This window comes from Manacus vitellinus, unplaced genomic scaffold (assembly GCF_001715985.3).
Source record: "Manacus vitellinus isolate BGI_N305 unplaced genomic scaffold, ASM171598v3 scaffold_10_pilon, whole genome shotgun sequence".
NCBI classification, from domain to species: domain Eukaryota; kingdom Metazoa; phylum Chordata; class Aves; order Passeriformes; family Pipridae; genus Manacus; species Manacus vitellinus.
The window spans coordinates 1,986,510-2,014,445 of NW_021938838.1; the positions used below are offsets into that span (position 1 = coordinate 1,986,510).

A 27,936-nucleotide genomic window follows, 5' to 3' on the forward strand; every position below is an offset into this window, starting at 1 on the left:
TCTGGGCTCCTCAGTGCCTGAGAAACATGGACATACTGGAGAGAAGGGCCACAAAGGGCTTGTGTTGGTAGAACTTGTGACAAGTGTGGTGATTCCAGACTGAATGTCCCATTACTGCAGTGCCAAAGGCTGAACCTGCTGATCCTGAACAACATAAGCAGAGAACGTGGTTAGTGATGTCATAACTTGGGCTAGTGCAAAGAAGTTTGTACCTTTGGTGGTAGAGGTGTGAAAAACCTCGTGTGAGAGTGCGAACCAAGGTTGTGCCAGCCCTGTTGTTTTTGGAAGGGAGCAGGGCTGCAGAAACGTGACCCTTCCTGCTTTCTCTTGGCAAGATGGAGCAGTGTGGCTGGCACAGATAGCTTGGGCTATCTGCACATTCCTCCTTGCTGGTGTCCTACCGTGTACACCTTTGCACATGCTCTCTGCAGAGCACAGCAGTGTGAGGAGAGCAGTGGGAATGCTGGAAGGACAAATGTTCCCACCTACCTTGTGGGAGGGCGTGGGAAAGCTGAAGCCAGGCTCCTCTTGGAGATGTGTGGGGTTAGGATGAGAGACAGTAGACCAATGACCATGGGGGAAGGTTAGGAAAAGACTTTTCATTTGAGTGTGGTCAGACACTGAAGCAGAGCCCTGGGGAGGTTGTGAGATTATATCTTTGCAAATAACTCAAAGTTCATTTGGACAAGGCCCTGAGCAGCTGGAGCTGGCCATGCTTAGAGCAGGGTATTGGGCCAGAGACTTCCAGAAGTCCCTTCCAATCTAATACTCTTTGATGGTAGGTGGGTGATGCCCAGATGGTGTGGTTCAGCTGTGGCATAAATCACAGCCTGGGATTATGCTTGACTGCCTTCTCCTAGGCTGGCATGATAAGCAGACACTGAGGAGATGCCTTACTATTTCTTTTTTGGGGAGGGTGCATCTTTCTGGGGACATTCATAGGAAGATGATGTGTGTGTGGTGCGGGGTTTTGCATTATTTCTGTTGTTTCAGTCTTCCTCTTTCTTCCTCTTCCAGGTACAGCTACATGATTGACAATGTCATTCTGCTGATCACTGGGACTCTGCACCAGCGTTCGATCTCCGAGCTGGTGCCCAAGTGCCACCCTCTGGGAAGTTTCGAGCAGATGGAAGCTGTGAACATTGCTCAGACGCCTGCGGAGCTCTACAATGCAATCCTGGTGGACACTCCCCTGGGTGAGTGGGGCCCATCAGAATACCTCTCAGCTGTGTGTGGTGGAACAGATGTCCCTTTCTCCCCCGGTCTAACTGGCTCCAGCTAAGCCTAAGTTGTACTCCAGGAAGACAGAGCGGTGGGAAATGCACAGCTGTGGCTGTACTGCCTGTGGTGGCTGGGCTTGAGTTCAGGTTTAGGCCTGTCCTATGCCAGTTTTTCCTCTGGAGGACCAGCTAACTCTCTGTACCCTTCAATCAGTGTCCAGGCCAGCACCCTGGTAGTGCAGACTGCTGGAGAGTTTGGAGTTTGGTTTGTGTGAGCCAGGCCTTGAGCTTCCTTAGTGAAGGGCTGTCAGGTCTTCTGCTGGAATGAGTCACTTGGTTTCCAGCTCTTTTAGTTGGACCATTGGGTAATTTCTTTAGGCAATTTTTTTAGATATTTACAGAGATCTGCACATGCCCAGTCTTGTTCTGAGACTACTAAAATTAGCGCTAGTTAAATGAAAGCTCTTTATACAAAAAAAACCCAAACCAAAACAACCACAACAAAACAAAGAAATCTCCAAAAGCCTTTAAAACTCGTTGTGTAGCAGGATCCTTCACTGAGGTATTCTGTCTCAGACTGAGGTAAGCTGTTTCAGGGCCATGGGCTTGTTCAGGAGGCACATAATGCTAAAACCAAGTGTCTTGTGAACAGCAAGTCAAACAGATATTCTCTAAAGATAGAAGGTGTAGGAATTGGTTCTGGAGAAAATATGGTAGTCTTTTAGCAGTAGTAGGGGAGGTAGTCACAGGTGACTTGCAAGTTTAGTCTATGTGGGCAAAAATGTAATGAGATGTGCCTGAGTCAGTGATTAATCATTCTTTTGGGGTTGCTAGAAGGAACAAAACACTCTAAGTCATCATATTGTCTTTGATAGAAATCGTTGGTTTTGGAACTGAAAGTGCTTTTGCAAATGCTCTTTGTAATCATAGGGGCAAGTGAAGTAGTTGTCATGGAAAAATGACTTGTGCCCAGGAAAGGAGGGAAGACATGTCTCAAGAGATCTGGGTTGCAAGGCAGGGCAACAGCACAGCAGGAGAACTGAGCCCACTGTAGGGATGATATGTGGGAAGAAAATCCTCCTCATAAGTAAGTGGGAACCTTCCCATTTTGGCAGTAAGATAGAACAGAGTATTTCAGAGATACTAGCTCTCAGAGACCTTAAAGCTTCCAGCAGTGCATAGAGTGAAAATGCCCTGTGTCAGTGGGGAGGTGGTTCTGGAGAATCCAGCTGACAGTTGAGGGTCTTTGCCTCTCGCATTCATGTGCTTGTACAGGAGTCAGTTTTGCCTGTTTCTGCCCTGGCTGGGCTGACTTCTTCTCCAGACCTTTGCCCTGGCCATGCCCTTGGGGCTGTGTACCAACCAGTGTGGCATTTCTTCAACAGGGGAACATGGGGAGTAGCTGTGTTGCCTAAACAAGCAGGCATGCAGGCTCCAGTTGTTTAACTTGCACTCTTTCCAGTGACCACACGCAAGGAAACAGCAGCTCTATCTCCTAAAAGTACTTGAGTAGCTACGTGGCTTGGTGGGAATGCCTAACCCCAAATGGCTTTCAAAGGTTAGCAGGGCAACATAAGACTTGCTGTAAGCCTAATTTGGGATATTAGAGGGCCAAGAACTGAAATAGCTGTGTACTCATTCCTCTGCTACTCTGAAGTAGCCACTGCTTAGCGATCCAGGCTGGCCAGCGGGTCCTGCCGTAAAAACCAGTCCTGGCACGCTCTGTTTGCATTTTTGCCAACTGTCAGGCCCCCAGCTACGTGGCACTGGGCTCTGGTGCTGTTGCAGAGGAACCTCTGCAGGGGTTTAAGCCCTGTGCAGGACCCTCCAGACCCACAGTGCAGCTGCTGTCCCTGCCAGGCAGCTCATGCTCTGGCAGTGGCTCAGGCCAGAGGTGTGAGCCTGTGTTGCACCAGTCAGTTCTCAGCACGGTACCCACAGCTGGACTGTGTCAACTGAGACAGATCAGATTGCTCTTTGTAGCAAATTCAGCAAAGTTGGTTGCTGAGTGAGAGTTAAAGAAGTCATAAAGTCCCGCCGCTGGGTTTTATTGTACCACTTGCTTGGAAGCAAGAGCACGACAGCATTACATTACACTGAGACATCTTCATCTGCAGCTTGCAGCATCCTGTGTTCAGTCTGAAATATGTGTTCTTTAGGTGGCAACAACTTCTCCAGCTCCCTCCCAGAGGTACTCTGGCAAAGTATGTAGGGCTGAGCATCCTACCAAATCCTACTAATTCGTCCTGTCTCCTGTTGTTACCTTCCAGCTAAAAAATAAAAGCCCTCGGAAGAGGTAGAAAATATGACCGATAGACCTGACCAGGAGAAACAACTCCTGATTCCAGCCATGGAGTGTCGTGGGTGGTGGCATCCCCATGCCTCCTCAATCCCACAGAAATATTGGAGAAAGGGGGAGAATCATCAGTTCCTCAGGACTTGCTGTCTCACGGGTGCTTAAGCGCTCCTGCCGTGCTGCAGCAGGCAGTTTGAAGCTGCCTTGTCACCTCCAAGCCCCTGCCCAGACTGGGAACAGTTTGGGGTTTGCTTATTTTCAAATGCAGACTGTCACTGATGCTGGGGCCCAGAGCTGAGAATTTCTGCTGGGAGTAGGCTGTTAGCCAAACCATAGGACTAAAGGGTCAGCAAAGATTTTCATGTGAGAATTCCAAAAATTGTTATGGCCTAGGGAACCATGGTGGAGCCTGAGGTTTTGAGTCATGGCAGTTTGGTGACTGCTGAAGGTAAGGGTCAGGCCTAGGAGGGACAAGCTGAACACAGGGTATGCTTCTGCCTGGTACTGTTGAGGAGTCTGGAAGGTGCTGAGGATGGGTCTGGTTAGGGCAGTGCTAACTCTGTTTGTGGCTCTGTTTCAGCTGCTTTCTTCCAAGACTGCATATCTGAACAGGACCTGGATGAAATGAACATTGAAATCATTCGAAACACGCTGTATAAGGTAAACGAGTCTCTGGGAAGGGAAAGAGATGTTAACTTCTCTGTTTATTCCTGGTGTGACTATAGCTCTGTCTTGGGTCAGGAGCTCCAACCTAGGCTACCTTTCTTCAGCCAAAGACATGGCTGTGGTTGGGGTTAGATGCTCTTGGTAGAGGAGTGTAAAAGGTGCAAGCTGGGGGGGCAGACTATTGGCACAGGGATGTGGAGGGGCTAAGGATCTCCTTGTCCTGAGCTGTCATCTCCTCTACAGGCCCCATCTGGTTTTAGCAGGCGGTGTCAAAGCATGTGTTTATGTGCAGGCTGTGGCTATCGCTCCATCTCGACTCTCTGGATCAAGGGGGGGATGCAGATTGTATCTGTCAACCTTGTTTTGGCTGGTCACAGCCAGCCTGCAGTCAGTGTGACCTCTGTTTTCCAAGGAAGCCGTGGCCTGTTTGGAGAGGCAGAGAGCAGGTCAGGCGTGAAGGGAAGAAGGCAAAGGGAGGGGAGAAGGAGTGGCATGTCAGCAGTCATGCCCAGCTGCCTGTGGCCTCTGGCATGTACTGGCCTTTGCTGTAACGGGGAGGGATGGCTGTGTGCATAAACACCCCCAGCCATGCAGGGCACAGGTCTGCCTGTTGAGGTGAGGCAGGAGGGGAAAGACAGGGAGCAGACCAAGCACAGGGAAAACAGGTTGGGGGGGGGGGCATCTCCTTGGTCTCAGCTGCCACGTCCTTTCCCATCTCCTTTTTTTATGCTGCTTTTCATTCTGCTCTTCCTACCCCCCAAATAGAAGCATAAGTGCCTGGTATCCCTTGGTGTGTGCTGGGTAAAGAGCAGCCCCTGGGGAACACAGGGGCTCCATCCGTAACAAATCACAGGGCTACAGGGGTGGAAAAGGTGACTGCTGCTTACAGGCTCTCACTTGAAGCTACCTCTCTCCCCAAGGACTGGAAAATATGTAACACAATGCAAATGAGGGAAATAAAATCAGGTGTGGAATCTGCAGAGAGTTGCTCCAAGAAGCAGGCAGGTGCCTGGGATGGATGCCTGTGTCTGTGAGGAGTTGGCATGGGAAGGGGAAATGCTGCCTCCCAGGCATGCTGGAGGTTTTTTGAAGGAATTTCTGAGTGTGTTGACAGAAGGTTTGAGCAGGATTTAGAGGAGGAAAGCCATTACAAAGGTTTCTTGTTAGCAGTGGCAAGTGAGAAGGTTCTCAATGGAAATATGGTTAAGATGAGGAGCAGAGGGTGAAAGTGGTCAGTGCTTAGTGCAGAGGGTGGTCAGCAGCCAAGTCCTACAGTGAAGGTGTCCTGGCATTGTTATCTTCAGTGCTTATTCCCTCTGTTCCACCTCTTCAGTGGATATGTTGAAGTGAAGCTGGCTGACTGTTAGCCTTTTTCTGATGACCTTCTTGTAGGAACCAGCTGAAGGAGCTTTGTGACTGGGCAATAAAATAAAGCAGGAGAATTACTGTGGATAAATGTGGAGTGATGTATGGGAGAGGCAAGGAGGTAATCCTAACTGTGCTTGTGCAGCAAGGGTCTCCTTGTTCCTTCCTACTACTAAATGGAATCCTGGGTAGTGATTGACCTAAGCAAGTGTCTCTCTACAAGGTAACATGTTCCTAACAGTAGAAAAGAACTGCACAAATATCACTGTGCTGCTGCATCCATCTGTAACATTTTGACATGGACACTGTCTCGTTCGTCTCATCTCCAAGTATGAACAGCAGAATAGGAGAAGGTGCTAAGGAGGACTCATTTAAAGGCTTGGATATGATGACTTCTGTATGGAAAACTACAAAAAGAAAGGCTAGGATTCCTCACCTGGAAAAGGAAGGATTCCCAGCTGTGGTGGTATCCACAAATAATGTTGGAAGAATCAATGTGGATGGACAGGCCACAGGTCTTCCTATAAGCTGGATTTGACAACAGATGAGGCTGGCAGGAGGCAGGGGGGGCGGTTCATGGAAGTGAAAGTCCATTAAGGATCATTAAATGCAAAGAAACCCCCATTGCTGGGATAAGGGCTTCAGGACACCAGAGAGTTTCTGTAAGTTGCTGTCACTGGGAGGGCACCCAGTGTGACTGTTTTCCTGTGTTTCCAAGGTGTCTGTGGTACTGGATCCTCATTCACTGCTGCATATCTGAGTACACCTGGTTTTGCTTCTAAAGCAAAGTGTGCGTGAACTCTGATAAGGGCAAAGGTAGTAACTGAACCTCTTATCCACGTTACCTCTCCCGTCAGCCTCAAGCAAAGTCCATTATCCGTGTCCTTATTCCTGTGGTAGCTGCAGGCCAATGCTCTCCTCCACCTGAGCAGTGGCGAGTGCTGGAGAGGATGTTTCTTTGATGTGTGATGCTCACCCCAGTACCCTCCTCTTGCACTGTGTGGTTACAAATATTTACAGAACACAGTAATCCAGGTGTTTTCCTAGTGCTGAGGGTGTCCAACACGTGCATTCTTGGTCCGTCTTCAGTCCAGGAGTTGTTGTGACAAAGCAGAGATTTGTGATGTCTCAGCATCATTTTATTCCATCCCTTTGAAGAGACTCTGGTTGCAGCTCTCTGCCCAGGGAAGTGCTTTATCACACCATCACTTCTTCTGAGAACGTTATTTCCGAATGGTACTTTTAGCCATGCACAGCCTTCCTAGGCTCCCCCTGGGACACAGAGTCATCTTCCAGCTGGATCACGGTGCATCTCCACAAAGGATTACGTTTCCTGGAGGCAACGTTACTGTCCCTGGCCTTATGTTTTCTGCAGTGCTCCAGTTGGGATGGAGACCAAGAGGCCGCAGTGTGAAAAGAGAATTAGAGGGGATGGCTGGTTTCTTTCACAGATGTCCTGTCTCATCCCTTGACTCTGCTTACACAGCGGTACTTTCTGAGTGTAGGTCTTGCAGCTATGGTTGTGTGGCTTGGCACGTTTGTGGAGGCCAGAGCAGGGTCAGGAAACCACGTGAGACTTCAGTAAATGAGTTAGATGATTCAAAGGAGAAAAATAGGCTTTAGCCTTGCTGCCCGGGGATCTTGCCCACAGTAAGCTCATGCAGTCACTTGAACGAACCCAACCACAACCCGTCATGTCTGCAGCTCCTGGGGAAGCACTGTCCTTGTGTGGGCAAGTTCACACGGGGCCAGAGTTCCTGTGCTGTGTTAGAGAGCATCTGGGATCCTCCCTGCTTGCTTTCTGTCCTCTGCTGAAGGGCCCTGTGGGACGGTAGATGAAGCTGTGTAGCAGAGTGCTCACCTGCCCTCTCTCTTCCAGGCTTACCTGGAGTCCTTCTACAAGTTCTGCAAGACACTGGGAGGCACCACAGCAGATGCCATGTGCCCAATCCTGGAGGTAGGTCTGGAAACTCCCATAACTGGCATGGTATTGTAGTGATGTTCAGGCCCAGCTTGCCTGCCAGCATTAAGGATGCTCAAGATACTCTTCAGCAACCCCATGCCCACTCTGCCTGCTCACTGGGAGACCTGGAGAACACTCTCTGCACATAACTTTAGTTCCCCAGTCCTGATCTTGCCGGCTGTTGACACATTTGTTGCCTTTGTGGCAAGATCTTCATCTTCTCATATGGATAACAAGCAGGAGAGCAACCAGAGCTGTTCAGGGCACAGCAGGTCTCCATGCCAAGGCTTGCTATGGGATGTTCAGGGCTCAGGAGCAGTAGGTGAAACACACTCCTGGACTTGGGCGGGATTTGGCTTGTGCCTGGGATGGGGATTTCCTCACCTGCCTGCTCCCCAGGCATCATCTACTGGGTATACTGGGATCCTGCACGTGTAGCCTGCCCTGGCTGAGCGCTGGAGAGCTGTGCACATCCTGGCAGGCTCCTCATGCTGCCCTCTGACGTGACTCTGTGCAGAGCAGCTGTAGTATCTGCTGGCCTCTGGTAAGGATGCTGCATCCCAAGGTGAACCTCTCTCTTGCCCCGCAGTTTGAAGCTGACAGGAGGGCCTTCATTATCACCATCAACTCCTTTGGTACTGAGCTGTCCAAGGAGGACCGAGCCAAGCTGTTCCCACACTGTGGCAAGCTCTACCCCGAGGGCCTGGCTCAGTTGGCCAGGGCAGATGACTACGAGCAAGTCAAAAACGTTGCTGACTACTACCCTGTGAGTGCTCTGGGGTGAGGGCCATGGGGACTGGTACAAGGGCCTGCTCTGAGTCAGAGCTTCTCTGGGATCTGGGGGAACTTGTGGATTGACAGCCTGGGGAGAGGGGTGCCTGTCTTCTGCTGTTGCTGTTGGTCCTGTGCTCTGCTTGGCCAAGTCGGACTTGGCTTTCCTGGGATGCCGTAGGCTTGTCAGTCGTGGTTGTCATTCCAGGGGTGATTGGGAGACTGTGCCCTGTCCTGGGGTGTGGGGACTGCCCTCACCACCAAACCCTTGAGGTGTTAGTGTGGCAGCAATGACAGGCTCTCCTTGCCTGGTTTGGGAGTGGAAATGTGTCTTCAGTAAGAAGTGGCGTGCCCCATCTCCAGCCCTGAGCTCTGCTCCAGTCGCAGGGGAGACGCTGACCTGGGAGCACACGCTTGGATGTGTCTGTGTTCCTCAAGCTGCTCTTGTGCAGGCTGGGGACCTGTTTGGGGTCAGTGTCCCTTCTTGAGCAGCCAGGGCATGCACCAGTGTGTGTGGGCACAGGAGCCTGGCCCAAGCACTCCAGTTTGTACATGGAGGGGGCTGTACCTGATGCCCCTTCCTGCAGGCTCTAAGCGACGATATGGCTTCTTCAAAGGACTCTTGGCTTCTCCGTCCTCTGCTGACTTGACAGGGTAGCCTGTCTGACACAGGGGGCCCCCAAGTGCTGCTGGGCTTGGGTATGGGATATATCCTCATGTAATGCCTTCCTGCAGGAATACAAGCTGCTCTTTGAAGGGGCTGGCAGCAACCCTGGGGACAAAACCCTTGAAGACCGGTTCTTTGAGCATGAGGTGAGTGACACCCGAGACGCTTCTTGGCATGTGCCCTTTGCAGAGCTCAGGGTGGCAGCAAGCTGGTGTGCTGCCCTGTTAGCAGTGCTGTGGATGAACATGGTTTGGGGGAAGGAAAAACACATTGCTCCTGCATGGGAATGGGGGCCCAGCATGCTTGGAATGTTTTCTCACCCAGACAGATTAGAGCACGTTTTGGGACTGCTTGTGGATATTTGGTCCATCGATAATAAAACCAGAGTGTAACTACATGGGAAAGGAAGATTTTCACGGTACCTGAGGGTATAAATATTTCCCCCTTCAATGTCAGAGCCTGTCCTGAGTCCTGTGCTGTAGGCTGGAGCTGTCCCAAGGACCTAGAGAGATGCAGAGCAGGATACCTGTGCTGAGCCTTCCAGCCTGCTGGGAAGTCATGGGCCCTCCCAAGCGGGTCCACACTTACCTTGACCAGCTCTTCCCATCTGAGGTGGACAAGTGACATCTCCTCCTTTGGGCTTTCCCCAGGTGAAGCTGAACAAGCTGGCCTTTCTCAACCAGTTCCACTTCGGGGTGTTCTACGCCTTTGTGAAGCTGAAGGAGCAGGAGTGCCGCAACATCGTGTGGATCGCAGAGTGCATCGCCCAGCGGCACAGGACCAAGATCGACAACTACATTCCCATCTTCTAACCCTGCTCTGCTCCTACCTGACCCTCCCGCCCCTGGAGTCCGTAGGGACCCCCGTCTAACTCCCTGGGTTGTCCCTTACCCAGACTCCAGGGATGTCCCATCTGTGGAACTGGATCAGATGAGGAAACTGTATAGTTGCTAGTTAAATTATTCACAAGCTGAAGTTTGAGTTGTGTGTGCTGTGAGGCGTCCGGAGGGACCAGCGGCCCAGGGTTGGCCCTGTGCAGCAGGAGGGACACCTCCTGTTGTGTGTCCAGTGGTCCAAGTGTTCCTGTACTAATTGCTGTGTACGCTTACGCTCACAGAGCGAGCATGAGCTGGGGGGAGCTTCCTCCAAGGGGGTCCCACTGTTACAGAGGAACGGGTCAGGTCTGCCATGGCTGGGGGTCCTCTGTCAGTGCTCTGCACACCTCCTACTCAGTGTTGTTCCTGTGAGATGTAGTTTGAGTGTGGTCTGTAGCGTAGCCCATGCTGCTGTGCAATCCCTGCATCCCCTTGTAGCTAACCCTGACCTGGGAGGGACTGAACAGCCCTAGCCAAGACTGGGACAGAGCCTCTGGGAACGTGAGGGCAGAGCCAGAGGGCTTGTGGAACACACTCCTCCCACTCTGGCAGCATTTGCACTCATGCAGCCTTGCTGTGTCTGCAAGAGCAGCTCTCATCAGTCTCTCTGCTGCCCTGGACAGGGTTCCATAAGTTGGCTGAGCCCCTTCCTCCTCTGGAGACCCACAGGTCGCAGTTTACTGTCACAACCATGCAAGAGCCAGGGCTCTTTTGGTCTCTGCAGATGCTGATGGACCCCTGCACCTCCTCAGGGCAGACATCCAAGCTCCTCACCTGTGGAGGGCAGGCTGGCAGTGCCATGGAGCTGTACAGCCCAGCTGGCTGTGGGACAGAGCAGCCCTTGGTCACCCCAGCGAGGGCAGATATGTCTTAGGCCCTGCCTGTCCATGGCCTGGGGTGGGAGCCAAGCCCTGGCATGGTGTGGCAGCCCTGTTCCTTGCTGCTCTGTCCTGGCTAGCTCTTACTTGCACTCAAGTTCTGGGAGATGTGCTATGGCAGCAGAGGAGCCTTGCTGGTGGCAAACACGCTGCATGCTGCTGTGGGGAGGGATCAGTGGAGAGCGGCTCTGTCCCAGCTTGTGCTGTGGTCACCTCTGCAGTTTGTTTTCCTGTGACCCCCTCCTCTCTACATCAATAAATATCTGCCTACTGCACTGTGCTCTCCTGCTTACTTGGGCATCTGCTCCCACAGCCCCAGGCAGAGCCTCCATCAGCCACAGGGCCTCTTCCCCAGGGAATCTGATAGTTGTGGTAGCGGAGCCTGGTGTGGCTCCTGCGTGACTTGGGACACTTGTTTCTTCCACGGGCAAGGTGGTCATACCACCCCGTGGGGCCCAGGGCAGTGCCTGGTGTGTGGGTGCAGCTGGGTGCTGAGCTAAAGGGGTGCCTGAGGGGTGCAACCTTAGGGAGCTGCATGGCTTGTCACCCTGCGTGGGGCTGTCCATGCGCGGCACTGTCACCCCTTCCATCCTTGCCCCAGCAGGACCACAGCATTGGAGCAAAGCGAAAGGAAGCCTTTGGGGTAGGGTTGGGGAGGAGCAGGGAGTGGGCACAAGCCCTTCCTGGCAGACTGACCCCTTTTCTGGGACTCCCATGGCTCCTGCTACAGTGCCCAGCGTGGTGCCAGCCGTGACCCGGCTGAGCTCTGCCCGCAGGCAGGGCATCCCTGACCAGCATCACGGCGCTGCACTGCGGAAGGAGACAGCCAGAACCTGCTGGAATATCAAGAACGGCTTTATTGAAAAAGTGACAATCACGTGGTTCATCTTGTGGAGAGCTCTGCAGCACTGGCAGCCCGGCCTCGGCCCCTGCGCTCGCCGGGAGCACGTGGAGTGTGTAATGAGTGGCAGGGAGGCAGCAGCCACAGGGTCCCAGCCCTGACCCAGCCAAGAGGTGACGGAGACGAACAGCTCTGAGAGCAGTACGGAAGATGGTGGGTAGCTGAGGAAATGCCCGAGGTACATCCCAGCCTGCGGAGCTGCTCAGTCAGGCAGGGATGGGCCCCTTGGAGGATGCACGGTTAGAAAAAATACAAAAAACCAAGGTCTCTAGAAAATGTTGATTCTCGCACAATAGAAAATAGATCTACCTGATTTTGGAAAGAAATTTGGTTTTTAACGTCTAGTGCTGATTGTTCCCCCCACGGTGCAGGAGGGCGCTGCCTCCGGCCGCGCGCGCGCTCGGGGGCCGGCGCACCTGGAAATCCCGGGAGAGGCCACGCGCGGGCCGAGGTCAGGCCTTCTTCACATCGTTGTGGTGCTCCCGCCGCAGCGCTCGCGGCAGCTTGGGGTTGATGAAGAATCCTTTCAGGAACAAGTCTCGGACAAAATAGGGCAGGTAGCGGTGTATGAAATACATGAGCCCAAGGCCCTGCCCTGGGTAGTAGCGCACGGCTGGGTTGGCAGCCAGGAGCCCGTCCGTGATGCTGTTCACCACCGCGCTCAGGTCCTCCACCGCCACCTTCATGAACTGGATGAACTGGTGGTTGATCTCCTCCACGTAGTCCTCGCCGTAGGCCTGCAGCAGCTCCTGGGGCAGGCTGGCCAACAGCTGCTGCTTCTGCAGGTTCCAGAAGGCTGGGTCGCACGTCGTCCCTGCAAGGACATGGTCCCCCCGTGAGCTGTGTGGCCCCTCCTCCTCCAGCCCCCCTGCCAGGGGTGCCGGCAGCCCCAGTCACCTCCCAGCCTCTTGACAAGGTCCTGCTGAAACTCTGGCAAAGATCTGCCACAAGGGAAGTGCAGTGGGAGCACCATGGTGGCTCTTGGTAGCACCGGACTCGACCAGAGGTCTCAGACTCTGCCTGCAGTGGGGATAGTGCTACCATAAATGTGGCTGAGCTGCTTCAACCAGCCCTTATGCCATCAGATCTGCTGTCAGGACTTGATCCTGACCCTGTTTCCCATCCACCAGAGCACAACACCCACAGGACAGCCACTGTCCCCAGGGAGGTGGCTGGAGATGCTCAGAAGCTGCATCCTGCACCACCAGCTGCTCATCCCATTGCTCCATCTCCTGCCTCCCTGGAATAGCTGCCCTTTGCCTGCGGGTGCAGGCAGCGAACAAAAACCCTCTTACCTGTTTTGTAGTAGCCAGGCAGGATGAGGCTGACTTTGACTCCCCAGGGCTGGAGCTCGCTGCGGAACGTGTCCATGAGCAGGCTGAGGGCTGCTTTCGAGGCCCCGTAGGCTGCCAGGCAGGGGAAGGGCATGTCTCCTGGCAGGAGGGAAGGGATGAGTGAGCGGGTGCTCAGGAAGGTGCCTGCATGGCCAGGGGGCAGGCAGGGACTGGGGAGGGGGCGTGGAGTGGCTTGTGTTGGGCTGTGCCCCCGACCTCTGTGCACAGAGAGGGCTTAGGGTTTGATTTGCTGAGAAAACAACTGAGAGTAGATTCAAATTAATGTTTTAGTGGGGGGAAAAAGTAGGGAGGGAAGAGGAAAGTGGTTTTACCTCCCCATACAGACAAAGCTTAAGGTCATGAACCCCAGTGGAGGATTAATATGTTTTAATGGGAAGAAAAATTTTGGGGGAGGGGCAGAAGGAGGCTGGTTTTCCCACCTTGGCCAGGGCTGTTGTCCATGGTGGAGGTGTGTGGCAGCTGGGTTTGGGGTTGCCTGTGCTGTCTGTAACTGGGCTGCCTGTCCCCAGGCCCTCCAGCTCCCCATTTCCCTGTGCCCCCTGTGGGGCTCAGTGATACCACCAGCTCAACCTATGGTGCCTGGGGCCTGTCTGATGCAGCTGGCTGGGAATATGGAGGTGCCCAGGGGGTGGGAGCCACACCACACCACGGGGGTGCTCGATTAGGGGTGCTGGAGGGGGGCTGCTCACCTGCGGGGCTGCTGACGGTGACGATGCGGCCGCCGGCAGAGCGGAGCAGGGGCAGCAGCCCCTTGGTGAGCTCCAGGGAGCCAAAGAAATTCACCTCCATGCAGGTGCGAAACTTGCCCAGCGGCGAGAGCTCGGCGTCAGCGATGGTGTCGTTGAAGCCGGCGTTGTTCACCAGGCCCCAGAGTCCTGCAGGGACAGGGTGCTTGAGAAGGTGATCTGAGTGGGGACCCCCACCCCGGGAATCCCAGCTGCCCCCCAGGCTCACAGGGGTCCTGGGGGGAATTGCAGGGTGCCCCAGGACAAGCGCTTTCAGCAGAGACTGTTGGCACGGGTGCCCACAGGGATGCAGCCCGCTGTGGGGGCACATAGAGGCTTGGCACTGCCATGCTGGCTACAGGCTGAGGTCCCAGGGAGCTGTGAGGGGTCCTGGGAGGCCGCCAAGGGCTCCTACCTGTGCTGTTGGTGTGGGCCTGGATGTGCTGCAGGACACGCTGGATGTCGTCCGGCTTGGTCAGGTCCATCTGCAGCAGTGTCAGCCTTGCCGAGCAGCTCCGGCGCAGCTCCTGGGCACCAGGACTCTGCAGGTCCAGCACGCTGGCGAACACCCGAAAGCCCATGGTGTCCAAGTGCCGGGCTGTCGCCTGCCCGAAGCCCGAGTCACATCCTGAAAGAGACAGGAGCCTTGCAGTGGCCAGTGACAGCCCCCAGAGACCCCCTAGCTCTGCCTCTTCATCCAGGGACCAAATTTCCACCCCAGTATCAGTTCCCCCTGCCTGGGGACAACCTCGGCTGTCACCCTGCTGCAGGTCCTGCCCCACCAGGACGTGACCTTGCCCTGGGGCATTTGCAGGTCGAGGACCTGCTGTTTTCTCTCTGTTGCGGAAAAAACATTCCCTTATCTGCAACCCCATCGCCCCGAGCGCCTCCCTAATTGAAGGTGCAGGCAAACCCGCAGGCACCAGCAAGGCACCGGCACAGCCCAGAGCCCTGCAGCGGTGCGGGGTGGGAGCCGTCAGCCCCCAAAATAGCCTCTGAAAGCTCCATCAAGCACCTTTCAGAGCTGGCATAAGGCTCCGTGGGAGATGCTGCCTTTTGCAGAATGCTTTTCGCCTCTCAGAAATAGTGACCAAGAGGCGGAGCACCCCCTTGCCTGGCTGGGGGATGAGGAGATTAAAAAGTGTGGGGGGAAAGGGATTTTGCTCTGCTCCTGCCACCCTGCATCCTTCAGGGGAGCATCCGACGGGGATGTCCCTCTCTGGAGGGCACTGGGTGCTCCATGCCCGGTCCCAGCCTCATTTCCTCCATCTCGCCTCAAACAGGGGCACCACAGGTGACACTGTCACTGGCAGAACCACCATTGGGGTGGCTGGGGGACAGCCTGGGTGGGAGCTGGGTACTGTGGGGCGGTGACAAGGCCAGTGGCCAGGGTGGAGTGGCTGGGATGCAAACAAACAGCGGCAGCAAGGTACAGGCTGTTCCCGGGGCCGATGGCAGCGCTGATAGCTCGGGGAGTCCGTGCCACAACTGCTGCCCAGGCACATTAACCATTAACAGGGGAGCGCTGCAGGGGCAGCCCCATGGCCCTGCACCCTCCTGCCTGGCACCCTTGGGTGCTCCTCAGGACATGCCTGAGAAGGGCCCCTGTGCAGGAGCCACCCTGGGATGGATGCAACTGTGACCCTGGGGACTGTCACCCCCCGAGATCCCAGCACCCCTCCCACCAGCCTCAGGGGGGCACAGGGACTGGCTGCCCCCCAGCTTACACACCCGCTTCAGGATACTTCCAGCTCTTCAGGTGCCAGCTAAGCCATCAGCTCAGCGGCTCTGGGCCAGTCCCCAACTTTAGAGCTTTACTTTATTGCTGCGTCAGAAACCCATAATTAAGCCCATGGCCAGAGGCCAGAGTGATAACACACCCCGGAGGTGCTCAGCTGGCAGGAAGGGGCTGCAGGGACCTCCCTTTCCCATGCAACACCCAGCATCCATCATGGATGAGTGCCAGGCTGGCTCAGCATCACCCCTGGCATTGCCCCCGCATCACCCCCAACACCCTGGTGCCGCAGGGAATGCTCAAGGTGCTGCCGGAGCAGCACCGTCCACCTCTCCTCTCCCCAGGAACAGCTCGTGCTGCCAGCAGCCAAACAGATAAGGTGCATTTTACCTTTCCCAGCAGTGCAGGAGAAAACTGCAATAAAGATAAGGTTTAAAAATAAAAGTGCTCGTGGCCGCAACCTCACCATGACGCAGCTGATGGGACACGGTTACCTGTGCTGCTCCCACGCAGCCAGCAAGAAAAGCTTCCAGTCCAAACATGAAGTTTCCTATCACCAAATGAGCCTCAAAACCCCAGGAAACATCCCCAAAACCTGAGAGAGACAAGTTCGCCAGATTGTTTCGGGCAAGTCTGGCAAGGAGGGAGCAAACACGGCCACGTGCTGTCCAAGCCAGGCAGGATTTGTTTTGCCTTAGAGGAGGAGGGCGGTCAGAGGGTTTGTTTCGGAAGTTCTAATTTATTCACACAGACAAAAAAAAAAACTCCTGGGAGGCTGGCAGGAGGCCCGGGGCCAGGAGGGTGAGGATGCTCTGGTGTTATTTAAGGTCTCCGACGCTGCTCAGCTCCACATCTGCTGTGCTTAGGCCTGGCCAAGAGTGCAGGGAAGGACAATGAAACCCCCGGGCCCATAACACGTGGCCCCAAAGCATGGCAGCTTGCCCAGGGCCTGCTCGCTCCCCATGGCCACCAGCACACGAGCTGCTGGCCATGCTGGAGCTGGCACAGGAGCCGTCACCGCTGCTCAGCCCCACCGGGATCACTGGAGCCAGTCTGTGCGGCCCCGGCGAGGCTGGCGCTGGGCTCGCCGCCCTCCCAGGATGCTGCATCACGAGGAGATGCCGGCGCCAGTTCCTCCCGCCCCAGCTCCCAGCTCGCCAACTGGTTTTGCAGTTGTGCCGGTGGGAGGGACATGGTCAGACCGAGCACGGGAGAAGCCCAGCACAGGGAGCGGAGCAGAGGACAGTAGGTGCCCTGAAACCCCCCATGGCATCCCCACAGACCCCAGGCCAGCAGAGAGAGGCTTTTGCTGTAGCAGGAGCAGAAGAAAGCCTGAGTCCAGTTTGCAAAATCCAGCAGCGCTCCGCAGGCTCGGCAAGCCGGGGCAAACTCCCGCACCAGGGGCCAGCCGGCGTTTTGCCGGAGCAGCGGGTCAGCAGCAACTCCCGAGGACTTTGCAGAAGCTCCAGACACTGCAGCGGCTCCCCCAGGAGTGGGACACACCAGCCTCCACTGGGACTTTGGCATGACAAGCCCTGGCTTTACTTATCTTGAGCAAGCAAAAAAGTTTGGCCTCCGGCATTGCCATTGGGGTGCCCTCCCGGCCGCACAGGGAGAGCAAAGAGGACTGACCCCACGGCATCGTGTCCTTCTCCAGTGACAGCAGCTGAGCCACCACAGGGGTTGAGCTGTGCCAGCCTGGCAACCCAGCCCACCTGCACCGCCTGTGCTTCCTCGCCGACAGGAGCCGGCTGAAGCCGCAGTCCCGGTTTGGTGTGGACACGTTTCTTTCAGGTGAGTCGGGCACGGCACTGCACTGACGTTTGGCTATCTCAGGTATTCACCCTGCTCCTGCACCAGCACCGAGGCCCCCACGTGCAGACACTGCTCAACATCAGTGCCGCAGTTCGCTGAGCGGAGCAGAGACGGGCAATAACACGGCTACGGCCTGGGAGCTGCCAAACCACAACCACCCCCTGCCCCTGCCGGCACGGCACCTGATGGAGGGCTGGGGGCACAGGTCTGCAGCGCTGCTCATCCCAATGAAACATAGGAGTGGCTTCCTCTCCCAAGATGTGAGCTGTGAGTCCATCCCTGAGCCCTGAGCTGTGCAGCCTCATCCCTGAACTGTGGAAGTGCAGTCTGTGCACCTTAATCCCTGAGCTCCAAGCTGAGCATCCTCATCGCCAAGCCACGAGCTGTGTACATCCTCACCCTCAGGCCACGAGCTGTGCATCCTCATCCCCGAGCCATAAGCAGAGCACCCTCATCCCTGAACCACGAGCTGTGCATCCTCATCCCTGAGCCACACACCGTGGGAGAGGACCAGGGAGACCTGCAAAACCTCAGCAGTGCAAAGCACAGCTTGGCTGAAGAATTTCCATGTGGCCATGAAGCTGCCCAGAGCCTGGTGAGCTCCTGGGCACAGCAGCAGCTCCTTGGAGCTGCTCCCTCCACAGCCACCCCATCCTGGGACCCCAGTGTGGAAGCTGAAGAGAGATTGCCCCAGGGCTGAGCATCCCTGAGATGGACCAGCTCCCCCAGGGTTATCCTGGCAGTGTGGGCAGTCAGCAGCCCCAGGGGCTGCTCACCAGGCACCCGTTGGCAGCATCGCCCCCTCCCCAGCTCTGCAGGCCATCATCTGGGTGCCCCCTGCTGTTCCCCAAATCCCAGGACATCAATCCCACCTCCCACGCAGAGCTTTAGGGCCGTGTGTCCCAACACCCTGTCCAGGATGCCTCACCAAGATGGAGCTGTCACCACTGTCAGCAGCCTCCCAGCCCCGGGATGGTGCCATGCTCACGGACACCGTCATCTGGAAGGGAGCTGCAGCACCAAGGCCAAATGATTTAATATGCTGAGCCTTGTTTCCATAGGCTCATGCTGAAATCCTGCCTGGGATGCCAAGCTACACATGGCCTTCTGGCCCTGACAGGGTTCACCACCACCTTGGATCCAGCTTCTCCGGGCACAGGATGGGATTTAGCCAGGCAACACTGCAGGGAGGCACCTGAGCAGGGACTCATCCCAACTCAGCTACTTGGGGCCGTTCATCTCTGCTCCATCCTGGGATGGATGGGGAAGCCCAGGCTGAGGTGGCACCAAGCAGGGATGGTGCCACCAGAGGGGATGGCTGTTCCCAAAAGGGACTCAGGGAGGGGCTCCCCGCCCAGTGCAGGTCCAGGCAGGATGAAATGCCCGGCACCATCCTGCGTGGGCAGGGCAAGGCCCTGTGGCCAACACCTCCCGGATGCTGCGAACATTGGGAGCAAGGAGCGATAAAGGGGTGATGTCAGCCCTGAGTGAGAGGGAACAAATTCTTGGCAGGACACAGGAGAGGTAGGGAGGGGAAGGCAGGAGCACTTGTGCCCACAGCAGCTGAGCCACCATGGCCACCTGGCCACCCACTGGCCACCACCCCCACAGCCAAGGTCCTTCCAGGAGAGTGGGGCTGGGCAGGGGCACCCACAGCCCCTCACCCATCACAGCCACTGGCATCACTGTCCACAGGAACCCCCACCCCAGCCAGTGGCTCTCACGGCATCACGGCATTCCATGTCCCCACTCCCCACGGAGCCCCCCGGGAGCAGCCCCCCTGTCCAGGCTCAGGCAGATGGATCAGGGCTGGGCTGCTGGTCCTCAGCACCCAGGTTCAGGACGCCACAAGCCTAATTAAATTAAATTAAAGCCAGGAGATGCCTTCAGGGATGATCCAAATCCCATCCCCAAATTCCCAGCAAGTGGACAATGCAGAAGCCCCCCACCCAAGCAACCCAGGTGGGCATCTCTGCAAAGCCTCATCCTCCTTTCCAGGCAGGACCTGAGCCAAGGAGGGCACACACTGCCCCCTGCTCCCCCAGGACCCCTCCCACATGGTACAGTTGGCACAGGCACCTGGATTGAGATTGCTGATGGTTTCCATAGCCCAGGATAAAAAGCCACATCCACATCCCTCCAGCAGGTCCTATGGGGCACAGCAGGGGTCACACAGACCCTCAGCCCTCCCAGGGAGACCCATGACCACGGCTGAAGGCAGAGCTGGGGATGTCCATCCCCACAAGGGGAACATGAGCAACCTACCCCCTCCCTGTGCCAGGGACAATAGCCAGATGGTGTGAATTACAGCGGATTAGCCAAGTGTTCCTGGAGCCTCACACGCCATCCCCTCCACCTGGGAAGTTATCTTCCACTTAACAAACCAAGAGAAGGGGGGAAATCTGATTTTCTGCCTAGACAACCAGTGCAGCCAGGCAGAGATGACGAGGAGCCCCGAGGCCAGTGTGGATGCACCCACAGCTCCTGAATTAAAGCCCATTTCTCGGGAGCTGGTGCATCAACATCGGCAACCCAATGGCACACGAGCAGCTGGGAGATAAATCAGTGTCGGGAGCCCACCCCAGCACTGTCACTAAAAGCCACCCACACGCCTTATCTCCCACCAAAGCTGTGAGCAGCAGATGCTACTTGCAACCAGTGGGGCTAATGAAGGCAGGAGCTTGTTAGTGCCCTGGGGCAGCCAGGACAGGAGTGAGCCCAGACACCTCCCCCTGCACAAGGCCAGTGCCTGGTGGGATGCCAAGGAGGTTGGGATCCCAGAGGTAACCCAGCCCTGGCTGGGCAGTAATGCTGCTGCTGCTGAGGAGCAACCCTGGGCTCACGAGCAGACAGGGTGGAGGAAGTGTCACCAGCAGCACTGCTGCGGTGCTTCGCAGAAAAGGGGCACAGGAATTTCCTAGAATCAGCTGCTTGCTGCACCCGGGGCTGGACGGCATCTTCCGGCAGCCACCGTCTCCACCAAGGGGAGATCCTCTCCCCAAAAGCTGTGGCAGGACTCTCACATCAAGGATTTGAGCTTCTCTTGGGCAGGGATGAGTAAGATAAGACAGCAGGGCTGACATCAGCTGGCTCAGCCGGTACATCTGAGATAATCTGGGATGGATGGATGTCCCTCCGAGAAGAGGAAGTCGTGAAGAGCTTTGGTGATAACCGGGTTAATAATCACCTTCAGAGGGAACACTGTGAACTGGGAACACAGAGCTGACAAGCTGCTAAAGCCATCCATCAGGAAGAGCTGTCACTGGGAAGGACATCCACGGCCCAGGGATGGCTCGACCAGATTGGTGCCAATGCCAAGCCAGCACTGCTAACACATCCACCTGGGCTCTTGGACAGGCTGGGAGCCAGGCTGGGAAGCTGGAAAGTTCCACCAGCCATGGCTGGGATGTGGCACTGGAGATGCCCCCAGGGAACAAGGTGATGGCAGCAAAGCCCTGGCTGGGGCACCTGCTGGGCTGCAAAAGGGCTCTCCAGGAACTCCCAGCAGGCTGGAAAACCACCAGCCAAGCCCCATATCCATCTCTCCTGTGTGCTAATGAGCAAAGATAGGCAGAAGTCACATCTAAGGTCTGCTACAGGCAGGTCTAAGCCATCCACAAGCAGCTGAAGGGAAGACCAGCTCTTCTACATGGATCACCATGAGCCATGACCACCCTGGGACATCTCAGGAAAGGTGTTTCTCACCAGGAGAGCAAAGCACCACAGCCACTGTGGGACCAGGAGAATCTCTAGCCGTGTGGTGGGGCAGGTCAGCCACGGAACAGCCCCAAAGTGCCACCCAGGACAGGATGCCAACCCCGCCCCCCACCACTGTGGACAAGTCACAGGTGATGCCAGCAGGGACAAAGCCATGCTGAGACAGTGCTGACCAAAGCAGCAGCTCCAGAGCCATCCCAGGGGATCCCCATGTCAAGCAGCTCAGAGGTTGTAGCACCACAATAAGGCTACAGTGGTTTCAATGGAGCTCTACCAGTTCAAGGGTATTTTGGTGATGAAATTCTACTTTGCTTGTAAGGTACCATCTCATCACTCTCCTTATTACAAGAATAAACTCCCACCACATGCCACAAGGCCAGGCAAGCAGAAAAACTGGTGCAAGCCCTGCCCATCCCCACATCATGATGGGCTCTGCAGCTGCACCAACTATTTTCTCTTGCAGCTTCCAGATCCATGTGGATGGAGCTTGGGACTTTTTTTTTTTTTTTTTTTTAGAAACAGAGCAAAACACTTGAGCAATTTAAGCCCCTGGTCTCAGAGCTGTACTCCATGCCCACTTCAAGCCACACCAGCCCTTTCTATACCCAGTTCAAGCTGTCCCTTCCTCACCCTCTACACCTGCAGCTCTCAGTAGCTCGTCAGAGTTTCAGTATCATAAGACTATTTTGGTGCATTGTCCCCAAAATGCATGAAGGTGGCCCTCCAGGCTGATGTGCTTGGACACAGTCATGCTGACCCAGGCAACGCAGCACCCACAAGTGCCCTTCAGCTTAGGCAGAGCTCAGCACACCAGCTGAAGCAGGGGCAGAAGTCACCACAGGATGGCTGCACACCTCAGGTTAGAGCTTGTCCCCACCTGGTAACCAGGATCCTGGAGAAGAAGCAGTACTGGTCACAGTGGGTACTCAGAGAGGGTGGTGAGGCCCTGGCACAGGTTGCCCAGAGAAGCTGTGGCTGCCCCATCCCTAGAAGTGTCCAAGGACAGGTTGGATGGAGCTTGGAGTAACCTGGGATAGTGCCAGGTGTCCCTGCCCATGGCAGGGGGTTGGAACAAGATGGCCTTTAAGGCCCATTCCAACCCAAACCCTTCAGAGATTCTACAATTCTGAGAGGCCAGACATTCAAAGCCACCACAGAAGAAACCAGGGCAGGCACCTCAGCTCAGCAGCCCATCCCTCCTCTCCATTCCCAGCCTGCCTGGGAGTCACCCACCATCTGGCTCCACAGGGTCAACCACCCAGCAAGAGGAAGCGCCGCCACAAAGCCTGTAAAGCCAAAAACTGCTTTTCAAGATTACAGCCTTAGAGCCAGCAAATCCCAGGACAGCACCATGTGTGACAGGGAAGCCAGCTCCCAGGGGGAAGCTGATAAAGCTCAAGGGCTGGCAGCTCTCCAGGGGAGAAGGAAGCAGAAGTGATATGTTGCACATGGAAGCATGCACGAGCTGGGACAGAGGAACGGCGACTGGATACGGTGGATGTGCCACAGTAGCTGGGGGGAGTGGAAAAGGGAGTAACAGACAGGTGCTGGAGTGGTTAAAAATAAGAGGTCCCAAACCACACCTATAGCAATGCACTGGCAGCATGAGGGCAACAGTCTGGGGCATTTCCCACCTCATCATAGGGTGGGATCATTCACTTCCAACCACCCTTTCACTAGCCCAGGTTGCTCCAAGCCCCATCCAGCCTGGCCCTGGGGGCTCCACAGCAGTATCTCAGATATGTTATTGCAGGAGGGGCATCAGGTGAAGAGGCACGAAAGCCCTGCAGCCTTTCCTCCTAGGGAAAAAAGCCCTCCAGCTAGAGTTTTAGACCAGCACTGAAAAAAGACTACAGTGAGACGGCAAATGCTTGCCCAGGTTTGGTGGAAACACCTTGAAGAGCCCCCTCACCATATCTCTGCTCAAACAAAACCCTGGCTGGGCAAGCTCACCACCCCTGTGCTACCTGTAGTGAAAGCAGCAACTGCTCTCCTGTAACCAGATCCCGGCCTGAGGGGAGCTAGACTCAACAGTGGGTAACACAATCCCAGGCCTCATTAAAGATGTGCTGCTCATTGGACTAGAGGGCAGCAACTGCCTACACTTCTCTCCTTCCGAAAGCATCCGTTCCCATCTGACAATCTCATTTCAGCAGGGAAGTCTCTGCTTTGTTGCTCTCATGTCCCTGCATAACCCCGAGGGCTAATCAAGCCAGCTTGGGTTTCTCTACCAACTCTGGTCTCCCACAGTATGAAACCTCAATGCGTTTTCCCTCCTAATTAGCTGTGCTCATCATTTTTGGTTAACGGTGATAAAAAACCCCACCCCGACAGGTCTGTGTCACGAGCGGGCTTTGAAAGGGCTTATTTTATAGCTAAGTGAGAAAAAGCTGAGCTTATCAAACCACATGCCTGTGGTGGGCAGGGGTAGGTGTCTATTTCTGAAGAAACCTCAGAAGGGGAAGAAGAGTCCTAAATCCATGGAGGGCTGCTGACAAAGTGGGGGGAAAGCTTCAGCCCTGCAAAGAGAAGGAGAGAAAGCAGCTTTCCTGCTCTGCTCCCAAATGCCAGCAGCAAAAGGGTGTTTGATTTTGGTCCTGTCCCACCCCTCAGCTTGGAGGGAGCAGTTGTCTCTGCTGTTAATTTTTAATAGATTCTGGAAAAATCAGAGCGATTTCAGAGAAATAAGCTGATTTTCAGCCTGCACATATAGAATCACAGAATAGTTTGGGTTGGCAGGGACCTTAAAGATCACCCAGTTCCAACCCCCCTCCACTGAGCCTGGGGAAAGACCCCAGGTACCTCTGAGCTGGCTCACTGGCTCCAGAAGCAGAGTGGAAGTCACCTATGGAGAACTGCAGCACCTTTGCATGAAGCTTTTCTCATGGTGAGGCTGCTGGCGGGCTCAGCACCAAACACAGGCTGTGATCATGCCGTGCCAGTGCTCCAGCCATGCCCTGGCAGAGAGGTGCCCATCCCAGAGCCAGCCCCAAAGCCTTGACCCTCTCCCCCAGCACCTCTCAATCACATTTTTAGCTGGAAAATAGATCTAAGACAACATCAGAGTCCAGACAGGAGCGATGCTGCTCTTTTACCACAGAAAGTCATTTACCTTCGCAGCAGAAAGCGAGAGTCCCAACATCTGGATTGAATCACTCTGTCCTGCTGCAGTCACCAGATGCTTCAACATCTGTGGAGTCCATGGGAAACGCTGAAGTGCCGCTTGGCTGTGATCAAGTTGCAAAACCTCTGTTAACCTTGAACATGATCTGAAGCTCTGACCCATTTCAGATTGTTAATGGGGCATGCGATTGTAACGAGAGCACCTCCCCAGGAAAACCACGCTTCCCCTGCGGCAGGAAGGAGAAGAGAGGAGAACAGGGCTGGTTTGGGTCTGGGCAGCCTGACCTGCCAACCAATTTTGCTCACAGAGATGATTTGTGGGAAGACAGACCAATCTGCAGGTGCTCCTGGCTTCATAGGCTGCACCAAGGAGGAGCAAGGATGCAAGAGACCCAAATTATCTCCCTCAGGCAGCCACCCAGATGTTTTGGGTTATTTCAGAACTAATTCAGGTGCAATCATCACAGACAGAGCAACAGTTCACTAGTTTCAGCTTCTCATCCAAGCTGAAGTGTACGAACTGATGCCTTGCAACACAACTCCTGTCGTCCCTCTGTCCTGGCAAAGCCCTGCAGACAGGCAGGATCTATGGGCCGGTTTGCCTTTGGTCTTTTCCAAGGATCTGCAGTAAATTGGGCAGTTGGCTACTGTCCAAAGAACCACCCCAAGCAGTCACACATGGCAGAGCTGCACAACAGCAAGAGGCTTGCACTGCTCCAGCTGCACAGCGGAGCCCCGGGATGCCCCCTGCCATCCCCTCACCACCCCCAGGCACTACACCCAGTTGTGTTGGGTGGTTTGCATGGACTCACTGAGTTTCACAGGCATCCATTGAGACCACAGGGACCAAATGATGGTCTAGGCTCACGTCTAAACCGAGCCAGTCAAAGCCAAACCTTGCACTGAAGTGCTGCCAGCCTGGATCTGGAGAGGCCAAGCAATGGCAGCTCATCACCTCCTGCCAAGGCTGCTCTTGCAGACCATCACCCTTGCACAGGCTCTGCTTTTTGTATCAATTCCCAATGGGAAGGAGTAAGACTGCTCCTCTTTGCTCACACAGCTCTGAGGAGTCTAGTGGCCCTGAGGACACTCAATGGTGCTGTTTCAGATTTGGGAAGGGGGAAGCACATACAGAAGGCAGCCCTTGGATGCTCAGAGCAAGGCAGCTCCCAGTGAGCCGCTGGCACCACACAGGTCCACGGGTGCCAACCAGCAGCATCAGCACCCCGGGGTGCCCTGTCACACACCATGGAGAGGGATGCCGGGTATCTGCTGTCTTGCAGCTTCCCGGTGCCAGATCAGGCAGCTGCCCGTACCCCGCCTGCCTACACCACAGACATGCCGTGTCAGGGTCCCTGCAGCTTCCCACGTTTGGTCAAAGCCTGTGCCAGGTGTGGGCTCATTTTCAAGGCAGGGTCGGGCTCGGGGCAGGCTCAGGTCAGCACACCAAGGGAGGCATGACATGGACATCTCCCCTCCTCATCCCCACCATCCTCCCGGGGCTGACCTCTCCCAGCCCCCGCTGCACAGGGGGGCATTCTCCTCCCTGCAAACAGCTGTGATCTCCTCTAGGAAGACAGGATTAACGCTTTCCTCACCCCCTGCCCCCAGCCAGGCTGCATCCACCGGAGCCATGTTCTAGGAGAAGCTGGACCACTGGGATGCAGAACAAGAGCCCCAAGGTCTCAGTCCCAGACAAACACATCCCTGTCTAGCCCAGGGGACACACTATGACAGAGCACAGCATTCCTTGCTCCCCTCTGGGCAGCAGGCAGCTGCCCATCCCTGCTCCAGCCAAGCCCCAGTCCCACGTGCGACAGCCAAAATGCAAACCTGCAACAGATGGGAAACGCCACAACTTTCCAGTCCCTGCTGCTACCAGAGGGTCAGCAGCTTCGCTCTGCAGCAGCTCCACAGCTGCTCAGCTATTTTCCCATCGAGCTGCAGAGTTAGTTTTCCTTCACCCCCTCCCATAAACTAAGTTTTATTTAGCCAGCAATGTCCGGACTAGCACATGGAGCTGGAGCATCACATGCAGAGCTCAACTTGGGGTTGTTCCCAGGGAGAGTGGGCAGCTGGAAGAGCTGGGACACATCGACTGGGAGATAAAACACCACCACAGCCACATTTCCTTGCTCCAGATAAGCATCACTGAACCTGCTGCGGGATTAAGACAGCAGCCAAGAAGTGTATACAAGGAAACGATGCCTAAAGTTTTTCAAGCTGAGACTTGCAATACTCCATAGTTGGCATCAGGAAGGACTTTGTGGCACTTCTCAGTTGACCTGCAAGGTCCAGCACGACACACAGCATGGCAGAACCTCTGTCCCTGACTTCACACACCTTCACCCATGCCCAGCATCCCCAGGCACCCAGCTCCATACTTCTCACTCTGCTGGGCTTTGCCTCCCATTGGCAAGAGGAGGAAGGCCAGAGCTGATCCTCCCCGGCTGCTCCCACAGGAGACACCAGCAGTGACACCAGCAGCCACTCAATACCCAGCTGCCAGGAGGTGTCTGGAACTAATCCGCAAAAGAATCAGGCTAATCACCATGCAAATACCCGAGCGAGGGATGCCATCCCCAGCAGAGCAGCCCTCGCATCTGCCCCTTGGCAGGCACCTGGTGGAGCAGCAGCACAGAAACACTGATCCTGCACCACGGGCTGTGCCTCGAACCTGTAAAACTGCAAAGTATTTACAGCCAAGAGCAAACACACCAGAACTGCAGAGGTGTCACCTCAACGCACCGGGGTAAGAACACCTTGTTCCAGCCACTGACTCACTAATTATACAGGCAATGCCAGAGAGCCAGGGCTGCCAGAGCTGGTGTGCCACAGGGCACCTGTGAGCACATGGCTATCAGACGTCCTCCCTAGGCAGCCCTGCCCCGACAGGGCTTTGACCTTCACTCGGTTGAATCATTCATTCATCCACCGCCTTGCTCCTCAATCTTCTTCCTCCAGAGTGGCTTCCCTGCACTTCCCACCAGTGCCACAGAGCCCTTCAAGCTGCAAGGGGGACTTGGCTCTTGCCTCAATTTTTTAGGAAACATTAAACCCTCTTCTCCAACTTAGGAGTCTCCAAGCCCAGCCCAGGCATTCCCACCAGGATGCAGGCTCCCGTCCTTGGGAGCACTGCCAAGGTTGTGCCCACAAGTTTCCCTCTCCTCTGCATCCGTGCAGAGCCAGCAGCACCTTCCGGGCACACCTGCAGCAACAACCACCCCAGCTCCAGCGCCTCCTCCTCAGCCTGCCTACTGCCATCGCCTCACAGCAAAGCACTGCTGAGCCCAGCTCTCTTCATCATCCTCCAGCTCCACTGCCAGGCAGAAGGAGTGGGGAAAGGATTTGTATACCAAGATATCCTAACGAGATTCAGCACCAAGCCAGAGCTGTGCAAAGCCTGGGAGCACAGCACATTCCTTGTGGAGCCACCTTCCCCACGGAGGAGCTCTGGGCCAGGCAGCCCAAAGAGAAGGCAGGCAGTGGTTGGGCAGCATTTCCCAAGGATACCCATGGAGCAAGGGGAACAGCCTTACTTGCCCCCAGCAGCTCCCAGGATGGAGCTCTGGATGAAGCAGTGATGCTCAGCCCTGGGTAGCCAGCTCTGTTGCAGCCTCTAGAGATGCCATGAGTAGCTTTCCAAGAACAAGCACGGCTTCAGAGGGGAGGGGAGGAGAGGGCAGCCTTTGGGCCAGCCGAGGGGGGTCCCAAGCCAGTGCTCCGGCTCTACCCCATCCAATCTCGGGGCTCCCAGAGGAAGGGGCTCTCAGCATCGTGCTGCAACTGATGCTCAACACTCGAGGGGCCAACGCAACTCCCTGCTTCGGGGACAGGTACAGCCTGGCCGCCTCTGTTCGGACG

At 55.5% G+C, this 27,936-nt stretch overlaps 2 protein-coding genes across 2 annotated transcripts in view; one reads left to right on the plus strand and one right to left on the minus strand.

Moving 5' to 3' along the window:
- Positions 1–10,974, plus strand: part of ATP6V0D1 (ATPase H+ transporting V0 subunit d1) — a 37,331-nt gene extending 26,357 nt beyond the window's left edge. The window contains exons 3-8 of the mRNA XM_029965494.1: positions 1,018–1,196; positions 4,097–4,176; positions 7,427–7,504; positions 8,100–8,276; positions 9,017–9,094; positions 9,599–10,974. Coding sequence (XP_029821354.1) covers positions 1,018–1,196; positions 4,097–4,176; positions 7,427–7,504; positions 8,100–8,276; positions 9,017–9,094; positions 9,599–9,760 — 754 coding nt within the window. The 3' untranslated portion in view covers positions 9,761–10,974. The remainder of the gene's footprint in view (positions 1–1,017; positions 1,197–4,096; positions 4,177–7,426; positions 7,505–8,099; positions 8,277–9,016; positions 9,095–9,598) is intronic.
- Positions 10,975–11,535: 561 nt separating this feature from the next.
- On the minus strand, positions 11,536–16,237 carry HSD11B2 (hydroxysteroid 11-beta dehydrogenase 2). The gene is made up of 5 exons (XM_018083293.2): positions 15,912–16,237; positions 14,098–14,310; positions 13,647–13,832; positions 12,898–13,035; positions 11,536–12,416 (listed from the first exon to the last, which is right to left on the minus strand). Exons 2-5 carry the CDS (start codon positions 14,261–14,263, stop codon positions 12,055–12,057), a joined length of 852 nt encoding a protein of 283 aa, XP_017938782.1. The 5' UTR covers positions 14,264–14,310; positions 15,912–16,237; the 3' UTR covers positions 11,536–12,054.
- Positions 16,238–27,936: the final 11,699 nt, after the last annotated feature.

Coding starts and splice junctions, on each gene's coding strand:
- HSD11B2 (XM_018083293.2), bottom strand. CDS start 14,263: ATGGGCTTTCGGGTGTTCGCCAGCGTGCTGGACCTGCAGAGTCCTGGT. Junction 13,833..14,097: donor GGCCCACACCAACAGCACAG/GTAGGAGCCCTT, acceptor CTGTCCCTGCAG/GACTCTGGGGCCTGGTGAAC. Junction 12,417..12,897: donor GCCTGGCTACTACAAAACAG/GTAAGAGGGTTT, acceptor ATGTCCTTGCAG/GGACGACGTGCGACCCAGCC.